Source organism: Pyricularia oryzae, chromosome 5 (assembly GCF_000002495.2).
Source record: "Pyricularia oryzae 70-15 chromosome 5, whole genome shotgun sequence".
NCBI lineage: Eukaryota > Fungi > Ascomycota > Sordariomycetes > Magnaporthales > Pyriculariaceae > Pyricularia > Pyricularia oryzae.
The window spans coordinates 1,408,886-1,432,260 of NC_017852.1; the positions used below are offsets into that span (position 1 = coordinate 1,408,886).

Here is a 23,375-nt window from a genome sequence, read left to right on the forward strand (position 1 = left end):
AGACAATTGACATCTTTCACAGGCCTCTATCCCTGATCCAATCAAGAAGCTGTCAGCACTGCATTGTCGATGAATGACAGCAAGGATTCGCCTGCGCCTCCTTGGCCCTTGTTACGAGGTTTAAGGGACTGGACTTACGTGATCAGACGGCTGTAATGGAGGGGAAAAAAGGGTTAAAAGAATCTGATTCAATTAATATCTTGACTCTCTTTGGTACTCTTGCCACGGTATTAAAAACAGTACAGTAAAGTCTGCGACCAGTGCGAGTAAATGATTGTGTTGCGTCATATTGCACGATGAATACGTATCCTCCTTTAAGTTGCATACAACTCGACTCAAGATTGTTGGTTTACAGCCAATGAATAAGAGGTCTTTTGCAACAGGCATGGGTCTTTAACAACAAAAGGCAGACTTCACTTAAAGATACATTAATGTAATTGGGTCACTCGCTTGTAGCATCTTGGGTGGTACTTGGGGTAACATTGAATTAATACATGGCCCTGCCAATCCACCACATCAATTTCTCTTTTGTCGCAATCGCAAGGTTAGGTATTCGACGCAAAAAGTCAAATCCTCCCCTGAGTTGTAAATATTTACACGTGCTTGTAGCCAAGCCTAAAACTATCCTCCCCCGGTAAAGCAATACCACTGCCGGAGACGGCCTAGACCGCACACATTTCAGGGGGGCTGACCGCTTGACAGCATTGGAGGGTGGGGCAATTTACACAGTGGTAAAACGTGAATCAGTGCACCAAAATTCGATACATGAAAAATATCATCACGGCGGGCCTAGAAATCTTACTCGCTCTTATCCTTCCCTTCTCCTTCTCTTCCCTCCCGTGTTCTCCAGTCCCCCATTCGGTCTTCCGACCCAAGCGCACCGCATTGTCAATCCTCCCTCCGGGGTGCTCCGTTTCTTTCTTTATTCTTCTCGCCTGCTGATTTTGGCTCCTTTGTGCGTCAATTTTCGCTGCCTCGGACAAATAAGACAGCCCGACTGCCTCGTCTAGACTCGGTTCTTTGGGATTCTCATCTGGCCCGACACGATCCCGCCGTCGTTATCCATCGATCTCTCACCAACAGCAAGCCAAAGTGTAGCGAATTTACTGTTTGGCACACGCAATTACGTCTTTCTTTTCTACCTATCCGAAGAGAAAAACGACGGACGTTCTTGCGAGTGATCGGGATAAGTCTGTGACTTGAACGAAACGCCGCTGCGCAATCAGGAAACAACAGACAAAGGTCTTCTGAATTGTCATCAGTCGCTTCCGAGCCTTCAAGCCATCGGCACTCGACCTGTCAGATAAATTCCACATATCGAGACGCTTTGTGCTGTCACTGCCCGCCAATCAACAAGTCTGTTGCGGCTTCAGATATCAGAAAACACGCTTTCTAGTGTGCGCACACGAGCAGCTAAATTGAAAGCAGAACATAACAGCAAAAACACGAAAGAACGAACCCATCCCGACCCCTCGGAACATACTGTAGTCGCGATAACTGTGTCTTTTACTAGTCATGGCCAGTCCACTGCAGTTCGCTACCCGGACCCTGAAGGACATCCGTGTCTTCAACGCGGACCCGGCATATGCCGACCTTCCGGGTTTCGAGAAGCCGACGGGAAACTTGCGGTGCTGCATCTACTCCCCTTGTGGTCGCTACTTCGCTTGGGCCTCTAATGAAGTCGTCCGTGTGACCGATTCGAACGATGGTCGTGTCCTCGCCGCCCTTTCGATCCCCAACGTATACGAACTTGGATTCTCCCCCCGCGGTACCTTCTTTATCACTTGGGAGCGCCCCGGCAAGGACGAGAACGGCGACGCTACCAAGAACTTGAAGGTCTGGCGCACGGTCGAAGACCTCCCGGAAGGGACTGAGAAACAACCGCTCGGTCGGTTTGTGCAAAAATCGCAGAACGGCTGGAACCTGCAGTACACGAATGACGAGAAGTACTGCGCGCGCATGGTGACCAACGAGGTCCAGTTTTATGACAGTAACGACCTGGCCACTGTCTGGAACAAGCTGCGCGTGGAAGGAGTTAGTGATTTTGCGCTGTCGCCTGGAAAGGCACATGCGCTGGCTGTCTTTGTGCCTGAACGCAAGGTTTGTACTGCCTTTTTAAGATGAGCTTGATGTGAAAGGATATCGCGGTCTAACTGAAATCATCTTCTAGGGTCAACCCGCTGCCGTCAAGGTCTTTAATGTTCCCCAGTTCACGGCACCAGTTTCACAAAAGACTTTCTTCAAGGGTGACAAAGTTCAGCTCAAGTGGAACGCTTTGGGATCTGCCATTATCGTTTTGGCCCAGACTGATGTCGACAAGTCCAACAAGAGCTACTATGGAGAGACTACCCTGTATTTACTGAGTGTCAACGGATCTTTCGATGCTCGCATCTCTCTGGACAAGGAGGGGCCCATTCACGATGTCGCATGGTCGCCAAACTCGAAAGAGTTTGGTGTCATCTACGGATTCATCCCCGCGAAGATCACCATCTTCAACCAACGTGCCGTTGCCACACACAGCTTCCCGAGCGGTCCTCGCAACACTATCATCTTTTCGCCGACAGGACGGTTTGTGCTGGTGGCTGGATTTGGTAATCTGGCTGGTCAGATCGACGTCTATGACCTTGAGAGGGACTACCGCAAGATCTGCACTATCGAGAGCGGTAGCCCCAGTGTGTGTCAGTGGAGCCCTGACAGCCGCTACATCATGACCGCCACTACGTCCCCACGTCTACGTGTCGACAACGGTGTCAAGCTTTGGCACGTGACTGGAACTCTGATGTACAACGAGGATATGGTGGAGTTGTACAACGTCCTCTGGCGACCCGTGCTGCCAGAGCATGCTCCCACTGGTGACGCACTGCAGCCGATGCCCGCTCCCCACGCGTCGGCAGCCACGTACATGAGCACCGTGAAAACGCCCTCTAAACCTGCGGGCGCCTACAGACCCCCTGGTGCACGTGGTTCCGTCACTCCCCTCCACTTCAAGCGTGAGGATGAAGGTGGTGCTGCCCACTCTGTTAGCAACGGTGTCAGCCAGCTGAATATAAACGGATTTGGCCGTGCCCGGCATCAGGTGCCCGGTGCAGATTTTGCCACCGTCCCTGGTGCTGGCGTTCCAGGTGCAGAGGCAGCGGACGACGATGGACTGTCAAAGGCTGCGTCTAAGAACAAGAAGAAGCGAGCCAACAAGAAGGCCAAGGATGCCGCCGCGGTGGAGGGCGGCGGTGCCAGCCTTGCGCCCCCGAACAACTACAACAGCGATGCCAACGGAGGTCGGAGTCCCGAGCGTAATGGACGCAACTACCAGCACTCGCACTCGCGCAGCCAGTCACGTAACAACATGAACGGCGGCGGCGGCGGCGGCCGCAGCCGCAGCAACACTCACAGACAGGCCATGGGAGAAGGTGGTGGCCGTGCGCGGTCTCGTTCGGCCCGCCCGCAGAACCGTCTGGCTAACATTCAGGTTTCCAACCTGCAGGGAGCCGCTCAGGCCCCCGTGCACTCGCCCATCTCTGAGACGGCGCAGAACCCCCAGGCCAAGAAGCAAAGGGGCCTGCAAAAGAAGATTCGGGCGATTGAGGACCTTGAGATGCGTCTTGCCGGTGGTGAGAAGCTCGAAGATACTCAGATGAAGAAGATCGGCACCAAGGCTACCGTGCTTAAGGAGCTCGAGATGCTGGAGAAGGAGATGATGCACTGAGAAGATGGTATCTTCTCTGTGTTCTGATAGTGTGCTACTTGCCGGGCGGTGTTTATGTACCTATATCTGCCTCTGTTGATCCCCTTCTCGCACCGTGGGGTGTGAGAGGACCAAAAGTTACAGAAGTCTCCAGGTCCTGGAGATTCGATGAGCCGTCTTTGTTACTTTGGATTTTGAATCTTGGTGGGTATTTTTGAGATACAGACAAATGGTCACGTTACGACGTGGCCACCCTTAGTAAAACCATGTCGAGTTGTGCTTTGGAAGCAAAGCCCTCTTGGCAGTAGAAAGAAGTAAAAAATCCCACCATTTCGCCATGTCGGACCGCTGTTAGAGTGAAGCTCATGTTGGATCTTTGCGTCATCGATGTACACTAACTAAGCCTAGACTCTAGTCGGACGCCATGGGGTTGATGGGTACAAACGGGAGTGATGAGTCGTTCAGGGATTCAGCGGCTGGGTCTATACGGCTGGACAGGATTTTGTATTTCCTAGCACCGTGTAGTCAACCCCGAAGAAGGATGTCATTACGGAAGTAGGCTCGTGTTCTAGTTAGCCTAGAAGACTACAGCAAACGCTGTAATGTGTAGTAGGATGAAGGGCAGGCTCGATCTTGTGGCGCTGCGAAGATGTATAACTTGTATACACCCACATGTGATGAAGTGCGGAATGAGTGTCATATCAATTTTCAAGCCAGGTTATTCTCGTGGGCTTTGCTATAAGCTGACCAGTCTATAGGTAGTGGTGAAATTTTTGACTGCGATACTTGCCAAATATGTGATATTCTTTCACGTCGTCCGAGTTATAACTTATTATAATTCAGGCAAGCTTTAAATTTAGGTCCTAGATACACTTTACACACTTTTCGGTTCATTTTTACCATATTATTCGCCCCTCCAAATCAACAGCGACTCTTGTCACCCAGAATGTCAGTGTGTCGTTCAGCTATTCGATGTCGCTCAGACCCTATTATTATGTTGAATGGAAAGCACCTTTGGCATTCCGATAAACAATTATATGATCCTGAACTAGCGATCCAAGGCTATCAGATAGAGTCGAGAAATAATGAAGTTGCAAAGCATGTTTGTCCGTAAGTATAGATATAATATATCATTGAAGGGAACGTAGCTACCCGTCATGGTCATTTATGACATTATCATTCGCATGCCCGTTGGCTCCAAAATTCCCAAGCTGGGGTATCAAGTATTGTGAATGGACGTGCTCATGATCCTAAGGGAAAGGCGAACAAGGCTATTCACCAAATTTCGAATGTTGACCTGACTATCCCTGGCACTAGACGCCAAAATCATACAAGTCTGCCATTGACTTGTTCAAGTCAGCTTCGTGGTCCTCGATATTTACCAAAATTGTTTGCTACCTGCCAGTTGTATCATCTGTAGCTAAGAATGTTCTCAATATTAAGCAGAGAATCGGCTTAGGCCTGAACGCATTTGGTGACCTGCTCTCCATGAGTTCCTGCGTACCTTTCAGGGGTAGAGATGCCTTGATTTTCCGGGCGCCATCTGAGCGCTGAACAGAAATCTCTCAGGAGAACTGGCAACTGATCTGCCAACAACGATTATCTGCCAACTCTACTTTGTCGAACCACCCCAAGTCGATATTCGCTTCATCCTGTTCTACCAGATTTTTAGCCGCCTAGACATCAGACGGATATCCTAGCATCATGGCCTTTTGGAAGCGCAAGATCACTATCGATGACGATGCGGTCACTACTGCAGTTCATCTGACGGTCAGGCAGTCACTCATTCCAAACATTCTTGGTGAGCTCTGTATATATGAATCTCGGAATCAGCCGAGTATTACTGACTTTTGACGCGGGCTCCCTAGTCACTGTCCTTTTCTTTCTCTGGGGCTTTGCTTATGGTAAGCCTCTTCCATGCGGCTGTTTACATGGTGCGTGATGGATCATTCACTAACTTTTTGGGCGTTTCTTCAAATTAGGTCTCCTAGATGGTGGGTAAATTCTCAGTTTGGCCTCACATCTCGTTGTCTCTGTTCCACCAAGGGTCAGACTCCCGCTAAATAAAAGATGCTCCCAACCTCCAACAGTTCTCAACGCGCACTTCCAAAAGACGCTCAACCTGTCCGGCAGCATGTCGGCAGGCCTGTCTGCGGCCTACTTTGGCGCCTACTTCATCTGCCCTCCGACCGTCTCGGGCTTCGTGCTGCGCCGCTGCGGTTTCCGCGTCACCTTCATGGCGGGCCTCGCCGTGCTCGCCGTCGGCTGTCTCCTCTTTTGGCCTTCGGTGCTCGGGCGCTCGTTTGGCGGCTTCTGCGGGAGCATGTTTGTCGTCGGTGCCGGCTTGGCCACCCTCGAGACAGCCGCAGATCCGTTCCTCGCCATCTGTGGGCCACCACGATACTCTGAGATCCGGCTCAACTTGGCTCAGGCTGTGCAGGGCGTTGGCTCATTTGGTGAGTGGAACTGAAGAACCGACATAATCGGATGGCTCTTAGATGGCAGTGCTGACTGCTGCTTCAAAAAGTTGCGCCTTTGATTGGTTCACGAATATTCTTCGCTAGCAATCTCGGAACCGACGAGGGTCTCAGAAATGTTCAATGGGTTTATCTCAGCACGGCGGCCTTTGTCGGCTTGCTCATCGTGCTATTCTTCCTGGCTCCGATGCCTGAAATCACAGACGCTGATATGCAGTTCCAAGAGATCGAGATTGGCCAGCAGAACTCGGGTCCGCTGCGCACACAGTTCAACCTCTTTCTTGCAGTGTGGGCACAGTTTTGCTACGTTGGAGCACAGGTTGCTGTCGCAGTAAGTGCTTTTGGGAGGGACCCTTGCCATGACAGGAGCTGCATAAGTCGCCATTCTGTATCTAACGCACGTATAGAACTACTTCATCCAGTTCTGTGTCTCATCGGGCACGACGGAGGCCCGAGGTGGTAAGAACCTATATTGAACATGGCCCCTAGTTGTCAACCTTGACTGCGGCTGACCCGATCTCATCCCCGATCCACCCTCCAGCTGAACTCTTTGCCCTCGGACAAGGCGTATATGCGCTCAACCGCTTCATCGCAGGAGGGCTGATGACCATACCGGCCGTAAAGCCTCGTTACATCCTGGCGCTGTACCTGGGCATGTGCTTCGTATTTGTCGTCCTCGCCATGAACACGCGCGGGCCCGCATCGATAGCCATGCTGATACTAGTCCTGTGCTTCGAGTCGGCCTGCTTTCCGACCATTTTCACGCTGGGACTGAGGGGCCTCGGCCGCCACACCAAGATCGGAGGGTCGCTCCTCGTGGCCGCCATATCGGGAGGCATGGTGTTTCCGCCGATGGCTGGTGCCGTGATGGATGAGTGCGGAGCTCACATGGCCATGGCTGTGCCGATGGTGGGATACATACTGGCTTGGACGTGAGTTTACTTCTTATTCTTTTCTTTTCTCCTACTAGGCAGTTCTCAGTGGCATCGGTTCTGACAAAAAGCAAACCTCATCACAGATACCCTCTCTACGTCAACGGCTGGAATCGCGAGGTGATGGACGTCCACAGAGAGACGACCTACGGTCTCGAGCGCCTGGGCGACAAGGACGTACAGTTGGACAACCGGGAGTCCACTACAGCAACCGCCAGGTCCCAGCCGGGCGGTGCGGAGCTCACCAAGGCTGCGGATACCCCCGCCGAGAAACAGTGAGGCGGCTCATTGTCCTTTGCTCCGCATGATCATGCGTCGTTTCTGGGTGTGACGACGCAATTGGAGAGGGGAGGACAAGAATCGACGATCGACGACCGAAAAAAAAGAAGAAAGCCAGGCTCTCTCCAAGAAAAAGGGGTGCGTGCCACGTCCTTGGTTTGCATGACCCATCAAGAAACCTCGACCTGGGGAACGAATGAAGAGGCAATTAATCAATTACCGAATCGACGGAAACAATTCCCAAATGTGTCGTTCTGAGCCAGACATGCAAGAAAATGCATGTCGAATCGAGATGTAGGTGGATATAGCAAGACGCAAAAGGTATAAGGATTGGGAAACAAATGTATATTATGGGACTGATTGGGCTTACGATGGTGACAGCTGAAAAAAGTAACACTTTCGTGCCTACCCGTGCAGGACAGGATTGGGTCTTTGGGTCTATCCTATCTAATGGAGGGGGGTAATAATTTTGATGGATCGAACCAGACTGGACATCCCGCGTGATTCATTCAAAATGGAAATCTTGGCGCAGAGCTTTGGAAGGGACAAGGGGAACGGGAGGGGGGCACGAGGACCAACCGCCCTGGAGCGATAATACCCCGCCCGCTCCTTGTCGTCTGATCACGGAGCTGCAAGCAAGGCACTGGGAAAGATTCAGCTTTTGTGAAAGAAAGCTGGTGGGAACAAGTCTGTCTAATTGATGTTTTTTTCTCTGCCTTTTTTATTTTTATTTTTATTTTATTTTTTTTACATTTTTTACTCTGATCACACCCCAGCATGTCTGTGTGTGTGATGACAGAAAGATGCAAATTAATTGAGACTGTCAAGATGAGACAAGATCATTTCATCTTTTTGGTTCGTTTTTTGTTGAGCCCATCTCCCGCCGAGCATGTGAAAATGGACCAAACACCAGAGAATAGAGAAGAAAAAAAAGTTTGTACAAGCCTCCAGCGGCCGCAGTGCCGGTGCCATGGCGCGTGTTGGGTAGCTTCTTCCCAAGAATGTCCGGCAAACGGTGATTGGTTCAGAGCTCTTACCATTTCAGTCCAGGGCTTAATATTTTATTACTTTCATTATTATTATTTTTTGTCAAAAAAATACTGTTGCTGTTAGTCGTGTGGCCCTGTCGACCACCATTAGAAACCCATTTCCCTCTCAATCCGGAGTCCGAAACGCGTCCAGTGCAATTCCAATGACTGGAAAAAGTCGGCGGTAGGAGGCCATTTCTCTTCTTCTGCTGGGCACTCCAAGGCACCGTTATCCGCCTGTTTCTTTTTTTCTTTTCTCTTATCTTTTTCTACACTAAAAGAAAACCCTTTACCCTCCAGAGATTGCGAGCCTTGTTTGAGTTCCCGTGGAAATTGAGAATGGCCACATGACATTGAAAATCTGTTTGTCATCGAACCCGTTGCCCGCCCCCACACCGTTGAACCAAATCCCAAGGGAGGAGAGAGCAGGCCCTTTTTTGTGGCCCGATATTTGCAAAAAGAGCTGCTGTCACGGGTGCACTCCCTTTTGCCCTGGGTGCATCGAGACTCCCAATATTTTTTTTCCTTCCCTCCCAAACATTTTTGAAATCATATTTCCTTCATTTATAAACCTCTAGTCGTCCCCCCTTCCACCCGAATCCCTGGTTGATTGAACTGTCTTGACTGATATGTGATTAATCTTTTCTGTTGTTCCTGGTGAAGGAACGAAGCCTGGACACTAGTTCTAGGCAACTGGAGGTTTGTATTAGATTGAGTCCAAAATAGTCGATTGTCTTGGTTCACTTAGTTTTGGGTTCTTTTATTTTCCTTTCCTTTTTTATTTTATTTTTATTTTGTTTATTTTAGTATTCCTTTACCGTCCTTCGTTCATCATATCCTCCTTCTCTATCTTCCCAAGTTTTCCAAGGTCCCCTACCTGCCTTATCACTTTAAGCCGCTATATTTATTTGTTTGCCACCACCGTTCTGCCCGTTCTCATCCGTTGAGCTTTCCCCTCCCGAGCGGCGGTAGGCCTGGGCCTAGACCACCCGCACCCGCACCCGCCCGCACCACCTGATCCCAGTACCTGGAACCCGAACCCTCAGCCCACACCCACTTTTGGTCAATCTGGGCACTCCCCTGTTTGCCGCTGCGCGTTGGCACCGTAACTTTTCCATCCCGATTCTCAAAAGTTTCCAAACTCAAAAAAGAACTTAGAATACCAAAAGAGCAGGGGAAGAGGGACCCGGGTTTTGCTAGTGGCGGCGTCAACTCGTTCATCCCATATCCGGCTTGGGCCAAACTTTCCCATCATTCCTCCAAATGGAGGCCGGTCATGGAGGCGCCGCCGTGGCCAACAGTACTCTCAGCATCTCGGGCATACTCCATGCTGCCGCCGAGAGCAGAGATGACTTGCTTGTACTCGCTTCGTTGGCATCCAATGTCGCCGACGCTTCAGACGCGGGCCGGGCTCTGCTGCAGGCTACTGACAGACTCCAGAGGAGCGTTGATGTCGTTTGCAATTTGATGCGGCAACTACGAGCGAGCAAGAAACGGCTCTCTCCTGTCGTCTCGAATGGGGCAATCCCAGATCAAACTCGGATACGAATGTTACAAGAGGACCCATCACCCCTGGCCGTCTTGGAAAAACATTTGAGCACATGCGTCGCCGACATCAAGCGCGTCATCCACGGCTTCCGCTACTCACTTTCAGTATATAATCAGCCTAAGGACCCGAAGCAAGGGTTGGAGGATCGACGAGCGGCTTTTGAGGCAGCTTTAAACCAGCTGGCTCATATAACAGTTCTGCGTGAACAGGCTCTCACACAACACCTGATTGGACTTGGTTGGTGAGTGGATTTTCGTGATGCCTTTGGTCTTTGTCCGAAGGTCTGGGAAAGGAGTTCGAATACTAACAGTGACGATTCCTGGATATTAAAGTTATGTTGATCATCTGGTATCACCCAGCTCGACTTCCAGTGGGAACAGTGAGCATGGTTGTGGACATGTCAATGATGACGAGACCAAGCCCAAGGCTGGACCTTCAGTATGCAGACATGAACATTCGGCAGCTCGTGGCGGAGGAAGGTGTCTTAAAGAAGAGACCGCGACCATCCGTGATCAATCACCTTCAACTGTTGAAAGTATGGTAAACCGCAGCGGCGACAATAGTGTCCATACAAAGAGCAGTCTCGAGACCACCGTCAACGGAACCGCTTCTCCTCTTTCGGACTCGATATCTGGAGATTCCACTGGCACCGTCAATGTTTCTGGCCAGAAAAGGAAAGCTTCTCCCGACAAAAAGAAAAATGCTTCCTTGTCACGCAGACTGGCCGAACTCAGCCTCAGCAGATCTGGTGACAGCGCCGAGACCCAAATAAACAGCCAACAGCCTCGGCACGAGTATTACTACAGCTGCGATGCCCTCGGTGGCATTGACGATGGAGCTGATGAGCTTGAAGACGGATCATTGAGCTGCAGGTTCTGTGGAATCCGATTTATACATGACGATGAGACGACGGCATATCGCCTGGGTGCACATCTCGTGCGCGCCCATTCCTTTGGCCTGTGCAATCTCAATTGCACCTTTTCTTCTCAGGAAGCTCTTATGGAGCATCTATACTCGTTTCACGGATGGTCGAGGATGTCACAGGATCGAGAGGTCATAGATCACTGGTTCCGAAGGCAAAAGGAAGTCGGGGTGCCACTGGAGCGTGGCTGGAGACTCCTCACCTTGGAAGACGGTGACGCCCAGCCTCTACGTGGTTTGCGAGAGACACGGGAAGAGACAGGACTGTTGCTGCTGCATGTGCTCAACACAATTTTGTTGGGGGCAGACCTAAACATCAGCATGCTCCCTGAGAGGCCGGAAACCACACCACCACCACCCACCGAGGGTTCGGTTGCATTCGATGCAGGGCAGGTACCGATGGCACACCGGTTCTGCCAGGCGCTCACAAGCTTGGACAAACTTGCTCTTGCAGATACGGATGCTCCGAAAGGAGCAGCGGCATCACCAGGCTCCAAATCAGCGCACGGATCCAGTGTCAAACGTAGAAATCGCGCGGTCCTGGAGGAAATGATGTACCATGCGGCATGCGTGCAACAGGAAATAGCCATCAAGAGCGCCGTCGGCGATGAAGACATACTACGACATGAGGCGCTTTACACAGCTGAGCAGTACAAGTTGGACGACCTGGTTTGCATGTACTTTCCGCCGAGAGCATCGCCGGCAGCTGAGAGGCACAGAGTCTGGCACGTGCGTATCGCAACCGATGAAGGTGGCGACAGGAAGGCTAAATTACGAGCTCAGAAGCTGCGCAATATCGAGGGCTTGGGTATTAAGCGCATAGAGTCCAACCGGCCACTTCGATCTTTCAGGGACGCAGTGCGCGTGCTCGGTCGCGCGCATATGGACCAGTCTGGTGCAGCTGGTTACATCGGTGTCATGCCTCAGGTCCTGAAGGCAGCGGGGCTACTTCTTTGGCAAGAAGGTCGTTCGCCGGAAGCACTTCGTCCGGGAACGTACGTTCCTCTCAACGCGGAAAATCTTAGGGTTCACACAGAACTGCAACAGCGAGATACACACCTGCTTGCCAACACGCCATCCCAGCGAAGGTTCCGGTGGGTCTCGGGTGAGCGGTTGGACTGGTGGTTTCTCGGCATGGTGGAGAGGTCGGCGTCGTTTCGCCGACTTATCAAGAGTGGCTGGGCTTTCCCTCCAGGACCGCCAGGTGTTCCCGCTTCAGAAACGTCAAAACTTTGCAAATCCAATTCCGTCAAAGACTGTGTGGCGGCTGATGCACCGAAAACTCTACTGACGCCGTATGGGTGGGCGGCAAACCTACTCAGCTCGGCTGGACTGCCCCAAGGGAAGGCGGTTGTCAACGCTGTTCGTAGCGTTGGCGGAGAGGCGAGGAGCATTATGAATGGAAACAGGGTTACGGCTGCTAGCAGAGATCCAGCACCGCAACAGGCGCTGGCCGCTGCACTAGCAGCCCACCAACAACAGGAACGGCGTCAACAGAACATGAACAACAGCCACCCGTCACAGGAGCGCATGGTCAAGCGGCCGCAGACCCCCGATATCAGCATGGTTGGTGCCGATTACGGGACATGTTCTGGCATGTCAGTGGAAGAATCCAATAGTTCATCACAGTGCAGCCAAAACCCAGAATATAGAAATGGCTCGCAAACACTCCAGCAGGCAGTAGAAAACAACATATCTAGACCGGACTTGATTCCAGGGCCGGTGAAAGCCCCGGCTATCGCTGCGGATTCGATTGCAGAAGAGGAGGATGAGTCTGAGGACGACGACGAGGAAGATGACGATGACGATGACGATTACGATGTCGATGATGATGACCAAGAAGAGACAGGAGACGACGAAGACGAGATAACATCTGACTCATCTACGACGTCTTCGGAATCGAGCTCCTAGTTTCTCAATGCAACGATGCTGCTTTACGGTTGGATATTCCAGATGTTTCAAAACGGATGGCTCTATTTAGCGAGTCCATCAAAAAAAGGCGTTTATGACTGGGCGTCCGCCACTTATACCAGAAAAGAAGAAAAGAAAAACGAAAACATACATGCAGAGATATCAGGAGTTCGGCAGCGGTAGGAAGTTTGTGAAAAAAAAAGAGTTTGGGCAGGAATTGGATATTTGGGGGGAAAAACAAAAACAAAAAGGATCCCAATTTATGGGGTCTCATAATGACGGACATGACATAAAATTGGGAGCAGAGCGATCAACTTGTTCATATTCGCATACAGGTTGGCCAAAACTGTGATGCCACGATGCCGTTGATGTTCACGTCTAGAGTCCTGATCTTGAGGTCGTGTTCCGGTCTTGGTAACATGGAGTGGTTTAACGATGCATGAATCAAAATCTTTATGAGTACAGTCGGAAAGACCACCGGAGAAGACCTTGGCTCGGAGTTTCCCATGGTAAAATGAGCGCAGGATATCCTGTCCGGGGCCTAGATTCAGAAATCATGGTATAATCACACTGAAAACTGGCTCGACAGAAATTACACCTACCAACAGGTGAACATAAATTGCGGTCGTGTGTAACAACCAAGTTGTGGGAACACAAATGCGTAGGAAAGTGGACGAGAAAGTCGTATCATGCCAAAAAGAAGCTAACAACAAATATGCTCATCTATACAGAAAGAGGGCGTCAACTATCACTATACATAAGCGTTTCATACACCATAAATAAACACGCCAGCTCGGGCAATCAACCTAATCCTATGCACTCTAGGATTTTAGAGAGAGGAAAGGCGACGGGAGGCAAAAAGTAAAACCTCAAGAACCCTCTGGAGGAACCCAAGTCCCGTTGGCGTTCCAAATCCCAGCCTTGGTGTACTCGAGCGCCTTCTTGCCCTCCCTGATGTACCCGAACCGGAAATACTCTGGAAAGTCGGCGCCCTCGGCCCTGGCCCAGACGAAGCCCTTTGCGCCGCCCGCGCCGTGGTCCTTGTCGCGCTTAGGCTCTTGGAAGAAGGCGCGGTGGCGCTCGACGTCGTTGACGAGCACGCTGATGCCCTCGATGACCGAGTTCTCGTTGGCAGTCGTGTAGTCGATGGTCGGCACGACCCACTCGAACTGGATGCTGAGGTAGCCGCCCGGCACGTCCTTGATGCGCGGCTCGCCGAGCAGCGACGGCAGCGGGTGCGCGACGGGACGGTGGTGCGGGAGCAGGACGGGCGCGAAGCCGTTGCGCGCGACGCTGTTGATCAGCAGGCCGAGGAGGAAGCCTTGGTAGGCGAGCGAGGGCCGCGTCTGCACGGCTGTGAGGGGCAGGAGGATGAGGGCGAGCGCGTAGGGAGGAGTCTGAAGCTCGACGCCGGGGAGGAGGATGGCGGACAGGATCAGGGCGGCGAGGAGGGCTCCGTACAGGCGCATGAAGCCCGGAAGGCGGCCCTCGCGCCATAGGGTGACGGACTGTTGGGCCGCGGCGGCGCAGATGAGGGCGGCGGCGATGACGATGGCGAAGGGCTTGAAGCGGGTGAGGAAGGCCCAGCCGAGGACGTGGTTGGCCATGGCACCGAGCCACAGCGGCAGCAGCCAGAGCCAGAGCTTCTCGTACTGCGCGCGGAGGGGGAGCAGGCCCGTTCGCGGAAAGTCGCCGCCCAGGGCGCGGCAGATGACAAAGTGATAGAGGGTCAGGGCGACGAAGACGGCCGGGAGGAGGCGGGCCACAAAGGTGGAGAGGAGTTCTGGCAGGACGGTGGTGGAGTAGTGCGAGACGGGCGGCGGGTCCGAGGCCAGGCCGACCAAGGCGAAGAGGGCGGCCATGATGGAAAAGAAGAGCGCCGCCGGGTGGACGGTGAAGATGCAGAGCACGACGGTGAACAAGAGGGTGAGGATTAGCAGCGGCACGATCGGGTTCGAGATGCCGCAGGTGTCCGACTCGACCACGGTGAAGGCCATGGGGAAGTAAGAGTCGAAGGCGAATGACTTGACGCCGTTGGCGTCGGATGCATGGAACTGGGTGCCCGGTCCCTTGCGTTTGATCTGGCTGCAGCCACCTCCGTTGGAAAGCACGCCGGCGTGTATTGCAGATGCGCAGAGGTAAGAGTCGCCGCGGTAGAAGCCGGAGCCGATGACGAGCGGCGTTTCCTGGAGAAGCTCCGTGCCAACGATTCTAGGCTCGGGCAGGCCTACTGAGGCACAGCCGGGCGGGCAGTGAACGATAAAGGTGTGGTTTGAGAATGGCTTGCAGTCGATCCCGTTGAGTCCGCAGTCGTTACCCTTTGGCCAAAGCGTATCCGTACACGACAAACTTACTATTGGTGGACTGCCGCCGTAACCAGAGTATCCTATTGACAAAAAAAGGGTGAAGAGGAGCAACCACAGCCCCGTAAACATGGCCAGCGCCGTACGCCGCGGTGTTCCCGTTCCTAGCCTGTACTCCAGCCATCGTACGGGATAGTCCTGGATGTTGGGGAAGAAGGGAGTAATGGAGTGCACCGCATGCTCATCCGGTCCATCCCACGGGAACAGGCGCAGGATGACGAGGGGCCTGACGAGCCAAGGCGGGATGCGAAGACCGCAACATCCCGTGCTGGCAGCTCGCTCGGCCCCACCACCCTTGGCGAGGCCATTGCCGTTGGGGTCTCCACCACGTCTCCTTGGCCACCAGCTCCAGCCCCGACGACGGGCCGGCTTGGCAGCCAAGCTCTGCTCCTCTACCGGCGTCCGTTGGCCGGCTTCCAGGTCGTCCAGGCCGTCATCCTCGTCGTCGTCATCTTCGTGGAAGTTGAACTGCCCCGGCGACAGCAGCTGGGCGTTTTCGTCGGCGTCGACCCGCATGTAGTGGGCGCTGGGCGACTTGGGATCATTGGGCGACTTGGGATCATTGGGCGACTTGGGCGGCGACGGTAGGCTTTTTGGCCTCGAGAAGAGCTCCAGCTCCTCGTCGCTGCTCTCGTCCCGGTCATGCCGACGGTCGCCCATTGCTGACTGTGACTATTCCTTGCAGAGGATCGTGGTCCAAGGCTAACCAGTAGAGCTCTGTTGAGACTCTTTTTCAGGCTTTGACAACGTTATACGCCAGCGCAATCTGTATAAACGACTTTGGCGATATCAATCCCGTGGCTCATTTGACTTTCTATACCATAAAAAACCTTGCCACCGGGGACAGGCGCTTCCTCAAACCTTCTCGATCCCAGCCGATGCAATAAAGAACAAGAAAAAAGAAAAGAAAAAAAAAAAAGAATTACAAGCTCTACAGGCTCTGGTCCCTGGTTGACCCGGTCTGTTTACTTTGATAGACGTACTGGATTTAAAACTGCACACGAGAGAATGCGCGTTAGTCAAACTGAAAAGGTCAAGTGAGAAGAAACCAAAAAGCGGTTTTCTGGAATGTGGTCGGCATTGAACAAACACGTCGTTTGTCTCGTCGCCAAAAGCTTCCGCGAGTAAGTTGAAAGTGGGCTTTGCGGTTAGAGTTGTAAAGGGATTCCTAGACTTTCAGACCGATCGAGCTGCGTTTCAGGCCAGTGCGCTCCTGGGCTTCTTTCCGGTGAGGGGGGTTCAAGTTGGCAAAAAAGTTTGTGCAACTAGTTAGCATCCCAGATCCCTTCTCATCAGAACTGACTTGGGGAAAAGAACCTCCGAGGTTTCTAGTGGTTTATGGAAAAACTAAAGACCTGCTTCCCCAATGCCTCGTCCCAAGTATGGGTTGGTCGCTGCAAGCCCAGACTGACTGGCTTTACATGAACAGGGTAGTTATGGTTGTAATGTCGTAGGTAAACAGACAAGCAATAAACAGGGGTCCAATTTCTCCGAAAAAACAACGATTGACAATGGCAAAAAACGTCCAGGGGCTCCACCAAAACGGTTTCACGTGGGCTCAACGGCCCAAAATTTCTTTTTTCGTGGTAATGTGTGTTTCGAGATTGTACAGATTATTTTACATAGGTGGTCGTTCAGCTGATAAAAAGGTGAGAGTGACAGTAAGTGAACATAAAGTACATCATCTGAGCAAAGCAAAGCCGTGAAAGTCATGCCAAAGTGGCCCACGAATTCCGCACCCCCTGCTTTGTCAAAGCATTAGAAGTAAAAGGGTTTACCAACTGATTTACGCCTTGACAAAGTCCTTGACGTTCTTCAGCCAGTTGGTGTACTCGCGCTGCTCCTTGACGTCCATGTACTGGGGCACAAAGACAGCCAGGTCGGCGGTGACACCGCGCTCCTCCAGGTAGCGCTCCATGAGGACCTGGAGCTCCTCGTCCAGGGTGCCGAAGGGAGGGCCAGGGTAGATGTTCGAGGCCTTGTGAGCCGTCTCAGCCGACTCCTCCTTGGCGAGCTCAGCGCTATCAAAGTAGTAAACGTTCTCGACGGCAAGCTGGTCGTCCTGCAGGGTGGCCTCAATGTTGAGCGCACCCTTGCCAGAGTTGGGTTTCTCAATGACGACGTTGAGCCTGCATGGAGGCGCAGCATCCTGCTCATCGTACTCCTCCTCAGCGTTCTCAATCTCGTTCGAGCGACCCTTGCTGTCAGCGCTCTCGTCGGCGAGGGCAGGGTCCGAGTCGTAGGTGTCCGCCTCCTGGTCGTGGTACTCAGTAGCCAGGTCGGCAATAGAGAAGGTCAGGGTGATCCTAAAGATGCAAGCAGCAGGTGTTAGTGTGTGTTGTGTAATTCTGTGCAACCCGACCTGAGAGGAAGAGATTGTTGAATGCTTACTTCTCGTTGTCAAAGCTGCGGGTCAGGACCACCTTCTCCTGGCCGGAGACATCCTTGAGCTCCCAAGGGCCGTTCTCAAGGAAGTCCTTGATGATGGCCGGCTCAGGCTCGCTCTTCTTGACCTCGGCCTCGAAGCTCAGCTCCTGGTCGAGCTTGTTGGCAAGCTCCTCGTCAACCGCGTTCTGTGCCCTCCTCAATGGCGAGGTTGAGAAAGCAGCGGGACGAGATGCTGCCTTTAGTGATGAGTCAGCAAAGGAGGATGTCTTGAGAAAGGGAGATCCAGTTGTCCTGTAGGCGGCGGCCGACGAGACACGGGAGAGAGCGCGAGGTGCGGAGCGCGCAAAAGTCCTTAGTGACATCATTTTGAGAAAATTGTGTGTGAAAAAAGAAGGGGTATCAAGAAAGTAACAGTGGTGATTTGACAAGTCGTTGAAAGATAGCTCAAAGATGAATTAGTGTACAGAAGTTGATTGATGATATGACTTTTTTTGTATGTGGTGTTAGTATAAAGAAAAAGGCTTCGAGAAGTTTTTTATGGTTGGATGTCATAGGGAAAAATTCCTCCATTACGCACGGGCCAAGTCGCGCCAGATCCAGGGGATTGCAAGGATCAGTGCAAGGTATTGAAGAGACACTGTGAAGAACAGAACTGTTTATGGGCAGGAACAAATAACAGAATAATATCCATTACGCTTGGAATGCGAAAGCATGCACACACAAGATGGTGATCTGTGTTGACTCTAGAGCCCAGGGCTAATATCATACTGGTCCGACCGAGTTGCCTATCCCATTCCAATACGCGTCTTTCGTCTTGAGTATTTTAATTCTAGGCGGACATAGTATATTTCATCACATAAAAAAACAAGAAAAAAAAAAAAAAAAAAAAACTCTGAAAATCCCAAGATATAAGTAAGTTGTGATAACAACCCGTTGACTCCAACTGCAACTAGAATAGCACATTTTAGGCGAAGAAATCTTGCCACCTCTCCAATCCCTATAATATCTTCATAGGAATCGACCAGTGGACAAACATCATCTCAAAAGTGCAGGCTTACACCCTTAACTTCCTAAATCTACGGGGTTTGAACAAAGTAACGTTTTGTTGCTGCAAAAAGTAAGCAAGATAGTTCATGGGTATCATTGTGCGTTATGGTCTCTCGTTTCGAAATCTTCGTGCTCAACCAGTCAACTGATCCAAGCAACCCTCACATAGGAGGAAAGCTTGCTGGCTTCAACTCGCCAGATGGCAAAAATTTCACCCAGGCAAGACTAGCCAAGAAGGGCCATGAGCCCTCCCACCTCTCCAACGCATCGAGATTTTCAACCTTGGTGAGATCGGGCATATCTGCAGTAAACATGTCAGCTGATACGTTACCTAGTGGCCTCGACCAAACTAGAGAGCTTGATCCCTTTCTTTGCATTGATGGAGGGTAACAAACATAAACCGGCCTGGTACTCCTTCTCCAACTTGACAACCTTGGCCTTCAAGGTGTCTTCTTTTGTGCTAGAGGGCCTTCCGGGACGACGTGCGCTCTTTGCTTCCGCATACTCCTCGTCATACTGGTGGACAAAGCTAATTGGTGCTTTTGCGTTAACAAATTACCGGCAAGATCGTTGAGGTTGAGGGAGGCATTTCCGGAAATGATAAAATCCCATTTCTCGCTTACCTTTTGACCATTTCATGGACTACATCTACAGATAATGGTCGGGGATGGTTGCCCTCCTTGACGGCATCCCTGAAAAACGCCACTCGGTCGACTGCAAATTTTGTAAGCATATTTTCCATTTCATTCTACAAACACATTGTAAATGACTGTCAAAAGCATTTTTTTTTGTTATCGAGGCGTGGGGAACAAGACCGTGATGCACATACTCAAAGGTCTGTCATTCTTCTTCTTGGCCTGAGCAAGCTTCTCTAGCCTCTCATCTCTCACTTGAGCAGTGTGTAATCTCCTGGCGTTTCGTGAGTTTTCGTGAAGATTGTTCATAACCCCATTGCGCTTCTTCGCAATTTGCTTGCGTGTCTTTTCCAGTGATTTCGGCATCGCAGCGATGAGTGAAATAATCGGTTTCTTTATCCGGTTCTGATTAGGAGGATATCAAAACTGTTTTGGTGCACTCCTTGGTAATATTGCTTTTAATGGTTCTCAAAAGTGAAACGATGAACTTTTCGCCAGCATTGACGCCGCGTTATACTTTTTTCCTTTTCTCTTTTTTTTTTCTGCCATTCCCTTCAGCGGGGCAAATTTTGCGACGCTGGCAGCGGCAGGTAGACAGGGATGATGTACCAAGCAATGTTCCCGCCAAAGAGGGGCCGGTTCACCGCCCGCATCCCTGTGCAGGGCCCACTTCTGCCATCTCACTTTAGTTGCCACGGAAATGGGCCAGCCACACGCGTGAACTGTCAGACGCGACCGAGTCCTTCTTCGCTAAAGTGGATTTTACGCCCCCACTCTTTGTACTCAGATCACGATTGTTGATTAAACTTGTCCATCTTTAAGTAAATCGCGTCCTTGACAGCCAGTGAATTTTTCAATTTACCCTGATGCCTCCAATCGCATTCACTCCTGATTTCAACTTCCCAACTTCAGTATAACGAAAGCCACATCCAGTCTTTCGAGAAATCATTTGGAGCTGCAAATTCTCCTTCATAGTCGTCCACCTTTCTTAGCCCGTCTTGCCACACATCAACAAAGGCTGGGCGGCCTGCTCGCCGACGCGTCTTGAAGCCTATACGGCCCCAGGACTGCGCCTCACAGGATTCAGGACTGTTCAAGCAAACAGAGCTTTTCCAACATTTTTATCAACCAGTGAATGGCTGCTTGATGATATAGCCTGGACTTTTCACGACCAGATTGGCACTGAAACCGCAGTGCCGACAAAATGGGCATCGTCGGACTCCTCCCGCTACTTAAGTCAATCCAGAGACCTACAGAGCTCAAGAAATTTGCTGGCGAGACCCTCGCCGTCGATGCCTACGGATGGCTTCATCGTGGCGCCGTGTCGTGCGCTTTAGAGCTGGCACAGGGGAAGCCCACTCGCAAGTGAGTACCGCAAGGATCAAGCTTGCTGTTACTTGATCACATTATAAAACTAACACCCTCGAACAGATATGTTGACTTTGCTATGCATCGAGTCAGGATGGTCAAGTACTTTGGGGCAACTCCATACATAGTATTTGATGGAGATTTTCTACCAAGCAAAGCTCTCACGGAAGCTTCCCGAGCGAAGCGCCGAGAGGAGAGCAAAAAGGCCGGTATGGAGCTGCTCAAGGCTGGCAAGCCCGCCCAAGCCTATCAGGAGTTTCAGAAGGCGATCGACGTCACGCCCGAAATGGCACGCGAACTGATCGAAGAGCTGAAGAAAATCGACGTCCCTTACGTTGTGGCCCCCTACGAGGCCGACGCCCAAATGGTCTATCTGGAACGTAACGGCTATGTCAGCGGCATCATATCAGAGGATTCAGATCTCCTTGTTTTCGGAGCCAAGCGCCTCTTGACTAAACTTGATCAGCACGGACAATGCATCGAGGTCAACAGGCGAGAATTTTGCGCTGTTCGAGAGATCTCGTTGACAGGGTGGACTGATGCCGAATTCCGACAGATGGCTATATTTAGCGGATGCGACTATCTGGACGGCATCAACAAGATGGGTTTGAAGACAGCATACCGCATGATCAGGAAGCACAAGACCCCAGAGAAGGTCATCCGTCAACTGCAGTTCGAGGGCAAACACAAAATTTCCGAGAACTACCTAGCGGCATTCAAGCAGGCAGAGCTCACCTTCATGCACCAACGAGTCTTTTGTCCAGAGAAGCAGGAGCTCGTTCTACTGACTGAGCCAACATCAGGTCTGGATGTGGAGGAGATGCCGTTCATCGGCGCCAAGGTCGACCCCGAACTCTCCAGGGCTATAGCCTGCGGTGACGTCAACCCCATCACAAAGGAGCGCATCATACTCCCAACTCCACCATCCACAAAATGGCGTTCATTTCCGACCAAGAGCACTGTGCCGGCGCCGAGTAAACCGCTGGGAAAACCGATAGAGGAATTTTTCAAAGGCCACCGTCGTATCCCAATGGGGGAAATGGACGCCAATTGCTTTTCGGTTGACCCTCAGCAGGTTGGAGCTCTTACAGCCAACGGATTGGCACCTCGGGTGTTCCCACTTCCTCGACCGTATCTCGAAGAAACCATTAACCGTCCCTACACATCATCAGCCGCTCCTCGCATCAACCGTCGGCGTACAGAACCAATTGGAAACTTGCTCGCTCTGAGCTCTTCCGATCAAGCCAACCGCCGAAGGACTTCGGGCCCCATCCGCTCATCAAAGGATGAGAGCCGCACGGCCGGGTTCTCTACATCCCCAAGACCGCAAAAGAGGGCCAGGCTGTGCTCCGAACAACACCAGTCGACGAAAGAGGACAAGGAGTTATTTGCTGAAAAGAGCAAATTCTTTTCGACAATCACGAAAACGCCAAGGTCAAAGCGAAGAAGCGAGGGACACATCATGTCAGATGACTCCATTGACGATGCACTGCTCAGTCTTCCCGACTACGGTTCACTAAGCTCGACACATTCAAGCCAGCCAAGGAAATCAATGGATGTCTTTATGGATGCGCGGAGCGACGATGTGACACACGAAACGCCTGATGTTATTCTGGCTACACCAATGAAGGACGACGACCAAAACAAGGACACGGTTGAGATCGAGGTTCCGGCCAGCTCTCCGATCAGGGAGTCTGTTTCAATTGAGGCAGATGCAGAGCTCGACCTCGCCCATCAAGCTCGAAGATCTAGTGCTAAGCTTGGTGCCGCGCTGGGCCGGTTTGCCTACACACCCGGAGTGACGAACTCGGGGAACGGCACGAAGATGGCTTACGGCCTACCAACACCTGAATCTAGCGGAGTGCCTGCCGCAGTTGCCCCCCGCTCGACGGCCGAGAAGAAGCGCGACCCATCCGGCTCTATGGAAACCCCCCGACTGACACCTCTGCAGCGTATCCACGCAAGCGCCATGCAGCGACACAGTCCTTCGGCTAGCCAGGGAACCAACGGAACACAGACGCAGAAGAGACGAGGCCCTAGACGTTCCCTCCCGCCTACCGCACCGGTCAACCCATCCTTTGTGCCTCTGCCAAATGTGGACCTTGCCGAGGTGGCAGCGTTGAGCCGAGGAGGCGGGGGGAGTGAAGACCTTCTTGTCCCCAATAGCGATGGGGAGAATGAGCCAGAATCTCCAAAGGTGGCCACAAGCCGGACTATGGACCTGGCCAGATTTTTGTGCCGATGAAAAAGTTCCTGAAGGAGATTTTATATAGCGGGGCGACGAATCCCGCGAGGCTACAGAAATTGCTTTGAGTTATTTACTTGGTCGGTTGTTTGTTGCATCGCATTATAATATACCCACTTGTATAGACGCCACTCAGCGTCAAGAGTTTTGTTGTTCTGTCATCATCAGGATGGAGTTTATCGGTTTAGGTTTTGTTTTCTTGGGCATAGCATGCGAGTGCTTGGAATTTGTATCTCATGGGTATTGTTTCCTGTTCTTTTTAGCCCTGCCGCCATGGCATACGGTTTATATAGGATTACGTATCTCAATTCAATTGATACCATCGATACCTACTCAGGACTATGTGGAATTAACTGCCCATGGACATGATACAGTAAGGCCAGTGATTCAAAATGATTCAGCATCAGGGACCCTGGATTCCCTATTTAGGCTTGCTTGGTCGTGTGCCTGTGGTACTGTGACAGGGGTACCCTCTGTCGGAATTCTGACCGCCTGGCAGAAAATGCTGCCAAGATTTCGTTCTGACGGACCCTCACACGAAAAATCTTTA

General features: G+C 51.7%; 7 protein-coding genes across 7 annotated transcripts; 4 read left to right on the forward strand and 3 right to left on the reverse strand.

Annotated features, from left to right (window-relative positions):
* The first annotated feature begins 794 nt into the window (after window positions 1-794).
* Window positions 795-4,020, forward strand: MGG_00847 (eukaryotic translation initiation factor 2A). Its single transcript, XM_003718084.1, has 2 exons — window positions 795-2,100; window positions 2,171-4,020. Exons 1-2 carry the CDS (start codon window positions 1,516-1,518, stop codon window positions 3,701-3,703), a joined length of 2,118 nt encoding a protein of 705 aa, XP_003718132.1. The 5' UTR covers window positions 795-1,515; the 3' UTR covers window positions 3,704-4,020.
* Window positions 4,021-5,386: 1,366 nt separating this feature from the next.
* MGG_00846 (L-fucose permease Glucose/galactose transporter) lies at window positions 5,387-7,370 on the forward strand (the record flags this gene model as incomplete). Its single annotated transcript, XM_003718085.1, has 6 exons — window positions 5,387-5,483; window positions 5,773-6,138; window positions 6,210-6,490; window positions 6,567-6,618; window positions 6,701-7,091; window positions 7,178-7,370. 6 exons carry the CDS (start codon window positions 5,387-5,389, stop codon window positions 7,368-7,370), a joined length of 1,380 nt encoding a protein of 459 aa, XP_003718133.1.
* Window positions 7,371-8,855: 1,485 nt separating this feature from the next.
* Window positions 8,856-13,585, forward strand: MGG_00845 (uncharacterized protein). Its single transcript, XM_003718086.1, has 2 exons — window positions 8,856-10,188; window positions 10,280-13,585. Exons 1-2 carry the CDS (start codon window positions 9,662-9,664, stop codon window positions 12,777-12,779), a joined length of 3,027 nt encoding a protein of 1,008 aa, XP_003718134.1. The 5' UTR covers window positions 8,856-9,661; the 3' UTR covers window positions 12,780-13,585.
* Window positions 13,360-16,709, reverse strand: MGG_00844 (LCCL domain-containing protein). Its single transcript, XM_003718087.1, has one exon. It carries the CDS (start codon window positions 15,800-15,802, stop codon window positions 13,649-13,651), a length of 2,154 nt encoding a protein of 717 aa, XP_003718135.1. The 5' UTR covers window positions 15,803-16,709; the 3' UTR covers window positions 13,360-13,648.
* Window positions 16,710-16,928: 219 nt separating this feature from the next.
* MGG_00843 (uncharacterized protein) lies at window positions 16,929-17,895 on the reverse strand (the record flags this gene model as incomplete). The annotated part of the gene is made up of 2 exons (XM_003718088.1): window positions 16,929-17,448; window positions 17,534-17,895. The coding sequence occupies 2 exons, from the start codon at window positions 17,893-17,895 to the stop codon at window positions 16,929-16,931; spliced, it is 882 nt and encodes a 293-aa protein (XP_003718136.1).
* Window positions 17,896-18,421: 526 nt separating this feature from the next.
* Window positions 18,422-19,758, reverse strand: MGG_00842 (uncharacterized protein). The gene is made up of 4 exons (XM_003718089.1): window positions 19,407-19,758; window positions 19,201-19,291; window positions 18,973-19,106; window positions 18,422-18,878 (listed from the first exon to the last, which is right to left on the reverse strand). The coding sequence occupies exons 1-4, from the start codon at window positions 19,576-19,578 to the stop codon at window positions 18,739-18,741; spliced, it is 537 nt and encodes a 178-aa protein (XP_003718137.1). The 5' UTR covers window positions 19,579-19,758; the 3' UTR covers window positions 18,422-18,738.
* Window positions 19,759-19,996: 238 nt separating this feature from the next.
* Window positions 19,997-23,206, forward strand: MGG_00841 (exonuclease 1). Its single transcript, XM_003718090.1, has 2 exons — window positions 19,997-20,577; window positions 20,644-23,206. The coding sequence occupies exons 1-2, from the start codon at window positions 20,417-20,419 to the stop codon at window positions 22,823-22,825; spliced, it is 2,343 nt and encodes a 780-aa protein (XP_003718138.1). The 5' UTR covers window positions 19,997-20,416; the 3' UTR covers window positions 22,826-23,206.
* Window positions 23,207-23,375: the final 169 nt, after the last annotated feature.